General features: G+C 40.1%; 1 protein-coding gene across 2 annotated transcripts; it reads right to left on the bottom strand.

The window, feature by feature from the left end:
* Positions 1–506: 506 nt before the first annotated feature.
* On the bottom strand, positions 507–7,517 carry LOC133137484 (high-affinity choline transporter 1-like). 2 transcript variants are annotated; one of them, XM_061255797.1, is made up of 9 exons: positions 7,496–7,517; positions 6,894–7,092; positions 6,439–6,552; positions 5,281–5,436; positions 4,664–4,812; positions 4,108–4,251; positions 2,053–2,206; positions 1,678–1,895; positions 507–1,103 (listed from the first exon to the last, which is right to left on the bottom strand). In XM_061255797.1, the coding sequence occupies exons 2-9, from the start codon at positions 7,075–7,077 to the stop codon at positions 573–575; spliced, it is 1,650 nt and encodes a 549-aa protein (XP_061111781.1). In that variant the 5' UTR covers positions 7,078–7,092; positions 7,496–7,517; the 3' UTR covers positions 507–572. The 2 variants fall into 2 exon arrangements, with proteins under 2 accessions (XP_061111781.1, XP_061111780.1); XM_061255796.1 differs by having other exon boundaries at positions 6,894–7,095; positions 7,496–7,514.
* Positions 7,518–7,792: the final 275 nt, after the last annotated feature.

The raw sequence follows: 7,792 nt of genomic DNA, 5'->3' as shown, positions 1-7,792 counted from the left end.
TATGGCGCATGCATTTACTTCAACGACAATACCGTGGGAAAGTTCAGCTAGCTACTAGCCTAGAGGTAATCGCCTCATACTTCTGATTTATTTTTTATTTATTTTGACGGTTTTATAAAATGGGGGGAGAGACTGGGCAAAAAGCACTTCTGAATGTCGCGCGTCAAATGTCCCGGTTTTTCACAAATCAAATGGCAACCCTAACTATATGATGAGCAAGCAGGTTATTTGGCTATGTAAGTTTGACACTGAGATGGCCATTGCAGAACATGGTTGTTGTTTTTACTTAACTATTTCGTTAATTTTCTTTCATCTTTAATTCTTAGTTTATCCTTTTACGGTTTGTTACTCATGATAGGCAACTGAAGTCAATATAATCACAGGCCTACTTCATAATTATTACATTTTTATTAAAATGTATTGTAATGGTACTGGATCAAGAATAGGGGTTATATAAAAATAAAATAAGCTTTTTAATAGTTTTGAAATAATTTTTGATAGTTTTGAAATAATTTATTTGATGTTTCTTGCATCACGAGAATGATAATATGCATTTTGAAAAACCAACCGCTCTAACAGTTTGTATCAAGCAGTTGATCTGAAGCAACAGGCTGTTTGTTATCAGCATTAGCTTTTTCATTAACACAGATATAAGGTGCACTGTCAGTCCCAACCTGCCTTAAATCCCACCTCTTCGGCAGAATGGATCTTTCAAACAGCAGGGACGTTACATAGGAGATCAGAATGGTGGCACACAATGACAGCAGCATTGCCAGACTTCTGTAGGGAAAGTGCTGGACATAGACGCCATCAATGAGCTTGCAGCCAGGGAAGTGGATGGCAGGGGGCAAGTGGAATAGAGGTTCCCCACTCAGCACTCTCAGCATTAGTCCCACAATGAAACCCCCCACAGCACCGTATGTGTTGGAGATGGGGAAGTATATAACGCAGATGAGCTGGGGCAGAATCCCAGTGTACACCACATCAGTACTGAGGATCCAAAATGGCACCACACTGTCCTCTAAGAAGGCCAGCCCCATTCCTGCCAGCCCAACCACCACCACTGAGATCTTGATCACCCACTGCAGCTCTCGGTCAGAAGCCTTAGGAAGAGAAACACAGGGAAAATGTGGTGATTCATTACTGTCACATCATCAGTTACATGGAGAGGCCTTTGTGTGAAGTTATTGTGCTTCTTCTATACTACAGACTGCTGTCGAACGGTCTCTGCTACTTCCACATTCCCTGTGCAGACCTGGGGCTCATTTCACAACTCCACTTTTTGGAGTGTTTCACATACAAATTGAAATTGCAAGCCATGAATGCATGTCACAGAGCATGGGAATTAGCAAAACTATCTAAAGGGTGGGCGGAAGATTTTTCTGGAGCTCATTCTGCACAACCAGAGGAAAGGCCATACTTGCTAGGATAAAATCGGTTGTGCAAGAGATCTATAGTTGTCACACATTTATTTGTGATTTGCAAACGATGTCCTGGTCAAACACTCCCCTATAGCACAAGCTGAAGCTGAGTGGCAGTTAGTCCAGTTGTTGTACTTAAAAGCACAGCCTTTAGATTAAACCCTGTCATTACTTGCTTTTGGGTTCAGTCAGCTGTTGAAGGATTGTCTAATTCAGTCCCTGACTTTACCAGTTCCTTCATTTCCAGTGGACTCACCTGCTTTCTAATCAATGTTTTATAGACATTTTTGCTAAATAAGGAAGCGGAGGACAGGAGACAAGAGTCCATGGATGACATCACAGCTGCTGCTACAGCCCCAATCCCCAAGATGGAGATGTAGTTGGGAGTAAGGTGCTGCAGAGCGATCGGGAGAATTTTAGGATCTTCTTCACGGTCATAGGGGGTGGGAGAACCATAACTGGTCATGTTCCAGTCTGGAAAAAAGGTTATTTATTCATTCAATTTCACCAAAATGCCTCTTCTTCCCACACAAACATACTGTAAACACACACACAGATACAGAAAGAGAATGTAGTATAATATAAAGGAATGGTTGGATAATAGGGTAAGAAGAGGGGGAACAATTCTCACTTGTTGATGCAGCCACTGCCCCAGCAAGTACTGAAGGAATTCCCATGATGAATGAAAAACCTGCTGCAGCAAAGCACATGACCTGGGCATCTCTGACCGATGATGCTGACAAAATTCTCTGGTGCAAGGATTGATAGGCCAGACCTCCAAGACTCTGAGGGGGAAAAAAATTGTTAGATGGACATCAGAAGCATCATGCCTAGCACAAGTTACACTTAGTTTATAGCCCTTACTTGTTATAGCCCTTAATTATGTTAATTTGGTTAAGGCACCACACAGGATGAGTATGGATGCATGGATTGAATTTGAACCATACCAGTGCTGACTGTGGCTGCCCGGTAGTTCCATTGGGTTATGCACATTTGCTGATTCAGTAAATCTAAAATTTTCATTGACGAGATTGGTGACCAATATGTCAATAAGGTCCATTAATAAAACTTTATAGAATTTTTAAATCATATTTTAGATTGCATTTATTTTGGGGTTCATGGAGTGCATGTGTAGCGCACATTTTTATTTTGAATGGAAATGGTTGTTTATAAAAGTGAGAAATGGGTAGGTGTTATGCATTGCCCACATATGGGACACAGAGACGGCAGCAGCACCCCTCCTCTTGGTGAGCCCGCACCAGCCCAACCACCAGATTGGGGAGGGTCTCTGGTCTGCACCCTCTGGATCAGAATGCTATGTTACGCTGCTATTTTATTTATTGAAATTTCGCTGGTACAAGCATCGGTAACAGCCCTTGCATTCTGCCAAACCTTTGTAGATACAGACAAACACATGCATTGGAGGCGTTATAGCTGCCTACTGAGCTAATGATGCGAAGAGTTAGGCAATTTAATATTTAAGATTCCACCAGTTTACTGTAGACTGACCTTTCAAAGAATTCAGTGAATTAATTGATAATTGTCAAATACAGTATATTTTATACGTAGGCTAAGCGAGCAATACCACTTGTGTTCAGTATTCCGAGTGCTGAACATCTTAACAAGGATATTGTTTGCATGGAACCGCTGGATTCAGAACATAAACTTATTATACTTAATCCTCGCTTCCCCGACACTAGGTATAAAAACAAATAAAGCAATAGGCCTGCATCATTGGACAAATCTTGCATGCAACATTACCAAGTAGGCAAATTGAAAAATAAAGTCTGTAATTGCATGTAACCACTGTTTATAATTTTATTAAATCCAACCATTTATTTTTTAAATTGCATATTCTATTACTTAATTATTCTAAGTAAGTTAGATTGAATCACCATCCAAAGTGTTGTGTTCTTTAGAACTAATGTTGGCCAGAGCTAGCTTACCTACATTTCTCAGGACTGTGTAGTTGAACTATTTCTAAAATCAAGTATAATTGTTGGCATAAAAGACAAAATCTTGAACCAGTTGCCTATCAAATCCATTGGATATTGAAAATTCCCTGCTTTAAAAGGACCACATTAAATTAAATGCATTGGCAAAGTTTACTGCTACATAAAAATATAAGCCAAATTGTATAGAACCAATTGGCATAATCCCATTTTTATATTTACACCATTTCACTCAGATTCCCTGTTATTGTATATCATGCATATTTGACATTAACGTGACCACGGAATTTTAAGTGCATAACCCTGTCTGTAACAAAGTTCTCAATAGCAGCAGATTGGGTACATTTTATGCCAATCAAGTGTCACACAGAAACCATATCTCATCTCTCATGTGTCCCATACCGTGTACATCTTTTGACCTCAAACTCAAGTATAAAGCAAAAACAAATGATTGACCTTGCTGTTCCAATAGTTCAACTGTGTCAAAAAGTTCAAAAATAAGATATTCGACAGACTGCTTTGGCAACGCAAATTGCATCATTTGGCTTCACAGAGTTACAGGGTTACTTTTAATTAAGTTAAGTTATTTTAGCCGTAAACATTTGTATGCCTACTTTATAATGAAACATGTGAATGGGTAAATGAGAATGAGAAGGTTTGTGCTGTTATTTGTACCTGTAAATCATACAAATAAGGTCAATAAAGGTATGAGGTACACCAGATTCTGCACTCACCAGAACCAGAAATTCATCTATCCACAACCCCACATCCCCTGGCTCCAATGTTCCCACCCAAGGAGCTTGGAAGGTCCCATTGAATGCTGTGAGTGTGATGTCAGTGGAGGCTGGATTCAGCATCATGAATGGAACACACAGCCACTATTACACACAAACACAAAAACGGTGTTCCTGCCATGCATGCATTTTTGTTTTTCAGAATATGTTCACCCACTATTACATTTACAGTATATCACATATAGAATATAAATTATTAGGTCCAAAGCCATCAAAGCCATCCAATATTTTATTTTGACATTATAGGGAGTTGCATTTTCTCAACAAAAGATCAATTTAAATGTTGCAAAAGCATGGAAAGGATTCATTCTCAGATCCTCTACATTTTGAAAAGAAAATGCATTGCCATGTTATTTAATAATTTTTGGTATTTAGTTAATTACTGGAAACCTGGATGTGATATAATGAATGTCCGTTCTGTTTGTAGAAAAGCAATCACAAATCATCTGACACCTACCTTTACTACTTACTTATGAAATAGGTTGCCTCAACTTACCATACTAACAAATATGAACATCAGCTGTATGACATCAGTGTAGGCCACAGAGTACATTCCCCCGAGAAGTGTATAGGTTATGCCCACAGTGGCTGAAGAGCATATTGAGTAGAAAGATGATAAATCCAGAATCACACTTATGGTTCCTCCTGTAACAGAACAACTGTGTCAATGAAAGTAAGGGAAGCCATTATGAGGCAGAGAATTAAGAAAAAAAAAAATCAGAGACATACGCCAAACAATAGGCTTAACAAAACAAGCTGTTTTGTTACATGGTGGTTCTCTCAAAATAAAATAAGGTACATACGACAACATAATTCCTTTCAGTATATTGGAAAACAAATATTTACAGTTTAAAAGTTGTCATTATTGTTAGCTATCCTGGTGGGAGTGACCCGTATTTAAGGGCCTATTTCATTTGAATTATTTGAGACCTGCCAGCTGAGAAAGGTGGACATGCAACAGAAGCAATAAAACGTAAAATAAAGACACAAGCCTCAATAGCAGTGCTTTACCCAAATGCCCCAAAAGCATGGCAGCACAAGAACTTCACATAACCTTGCCTTGATACATCCCACCCTCAGTACAGGAATGTACTAGCAGTACAAGAACTTTACCTAAACCTGCCGTGGTGCATGCTACCCACAGTATATCACCAATCACTGCAGGAATTAGTAGAATACAGGTCACGGTTTTCCCGTATTTCAGCTGGAGGGGATCCATCATAGTTACATACTCCTTTTCTCTCAGTGGTTTAGCAAAGAAAATACCAGCTAAAGGAAAGTAGGGACAGAGAGAGACATGGTTTGCAATACTGGAAATAATGTCACTTAATTATTATTATTATTATTATTATTATTATTGAGAAAAGCACTGTATATTACTGCTGGGAGGTGAGGCTGGCGATATATCAGCACGATATTGAACAGGAGCACAGTAATTATGCGCAGCTGGCACACTTATCAGGAGATAATTATTTGAATACACAGTATATGTGACGTGATGCAGCAAAGGGTGTATCAACACGCAGTTCTCAACTACAGAATGCTGAAAAAAATGTTGGATTCAATTTTGGTCAAAAATCTGGAATCTTGAAATATTCCTCTATCAGTCAGCTATAAATCCATTACGTGTTACAATGTGCAAATACAAAAAACATGGCATGTGAGCTGTGTGAAATTGACATTACTTGTTCAGTCCCTGCTCATGCAAACCATGAAAGCTATGCATAGCTCTGTGGAGAAGAGACTGTGAGAAGTGTTAAAAGGGCCCTCCAAATAGTGGAGTTTTGTACCACCTCAATGTACCACCTCAATTCATTCACCCTAATAGGAGGTTTCAAAAAACAAAAACTCATAAAACTCCCACCTAAAGCTCATGCATACAGTGCATTCTGCAGCTCGTTGACATCCCCAGAGTCTACTTCTACTCAGACCTCTTCACAGCACTTTGGCCGACTTCTAGGTGAGAATGTGACAAACGCACACAATACTTTGAAGATGGCTTTCGGAAAATCACTTCTGTCACCCATTTAACAAGCAATATCTCCAGAACACATTGGTCCATCCCAACAAGTAAAACCTAATTTTGTAGCTCAGAGGATCTAGTTTCACATCAAAAAAGATCTGCGTGATGATGACCCCTTGACCTTGTTGCATCACATATTTACATAAGTAATTATGGTTAAGCATTTTGTAAAAAGTTAGTGGACTCACCTTTTGGGTTACATTCCCAATTTCATAACATATCCAGAAACAGGCATAAATTGTACCTACCTAACAGAAAATTAAGCATAAAATCCAGGGGCATTAAAGCCCAGATCAAGCCCTTTTTAGGGTTGTAGACAGTTGCAGCGGTTCCAATGATGTAGGCTCCTCCAACCCATGTTGCTAAAAGACAAACAGACCTCATCTTCTGTTGTTCAGCATGTTTTCCTTGATTGTTGTTGTCAGCTGTTTGTCTCAAGCCAACACATTATTTCCATAAAGCAATACTTATCTTTGAGAATGAGTCTTTCCCTCCCTAACATCAAAAATAGGTTGTTTAACCAACACAATTCATAGCAATTACTGATATGCTGGTTAAGTGCGTCTCATGCTAGTGAACTTAACATCTTTCTCAGCTAATTCCTCTGCTTTTTATCAGAGCAATACAAAAAAATGGACGTTTATCAGAGTTTGGGGGTGGGACGCGCAATGTCAGGCTTTGCTGAGCGAGTAATCACACTCACCCGTCATTGTGAAAATTCCCACAAAAATATTGATATTTCGACCAGCGATCAGGGCAACTTCTGTCCCTGTGCCAGTGCTTTTCTTCTCCTCTCGCTTGGCCCTTCGAGATGCCCATATTCCAGTTGCCAGAATGATCATATAAAACACAGCAACAGCAATCACCCCAGGGATGTTTACAGCCATCTTCTCCCTCTACTGCTACTGAAAAAGAGACAAAAAAAAGTATTTTAACTCTGCCCCTTTGTGGTTGAGACGTCATCGTCACGGCGGGGAGGACGGAGGAACCAGAAGCAGACACAGGGGTGTGGAAAATGACAGGTTTACTAGCAGATGGAGGGGCAGACAGAGCGTAGTCAAAAAACAGGCCAGGGTCAAAAACCAGGGGGTCAGTCCAACAAAGCAGAGGTACAGATATCCACAACAAGCAAAGAAGAGTCCAGGGAAGCAGGCAGGGTTCAAAACCAGGAAATCCCAAAAAAAAACAAGGGCAAGGGCTTGGGAACAAGGGGGCTAGAACTAGGGGAAGGAATAAAGGGCTCGGGAACAAAAACAGGACAAGACGAACTAGCAGCGTGCAACTGAAAAGAACAGGTATACATACACAGGGGAATGAGACAAACTAGGTGGGGCATGGGAGTGAGGGCGGTCTAACAAATAAACATCAGGTGAGACACATGGGTAATAGGACAATAACGAGGGGGAAACGAAAACGCGGACTGGATTCACAAAGACACACATGTAATACAAACGGCTCCGGACTAGGGATTAGACAATTTGCAGAGAATCAGGAGATGCAGAGATACGGAGAGACAGGTGCGAATACTTCGCTGAAACTAAGCAAGTAATCAGTGATAGAATAGGGAGGCGGAGTTACAGAACAGAATTGAAACTGGAGATG

Source organism: Conger conger, chromosome 9 (genome assembly GCF_963514075.1).
Source record: "Conger conger chromosome 9, fConCon1.1, whole genome shotgun sequence".
Taxonomy (NCBI): Eukaryota; Metazoa; Chordata; class Actinopteri; order Anguilliformes; family Congridae; genus Conger; species Conger conger.
Note: the sequence above shows the minus strand (reverse complement) of the source record. Positions and strands in the feature narration are given on the sequence as shown.

Excerpts from the sequence above, each read along its gene's own strand:
- LOC133137484 (XM_061255797.1), bottom strand. The coding sequence starts at position 7,077 with ATGGCTGTAAACATCCCTGGGGTGATTGCTGTTGCTGTGTTTTATATG. Across the intron at positions 2,207-4,107 it reads TAGATGAATTTCTGGTTCTG|AGTCTTGGAGGTCTGGCCTA; the intron begins GTGAGTGCAGAA and ends TTTCCCCCTCAG. Across the intron at positions 1,896-2,052 it reads GGCAGTGGCTGCATCAACAA|ACTGGAACATGACCAGTTAT; the intron begins GTGAGAATTGTT and ends CCTTTTTTCCAG.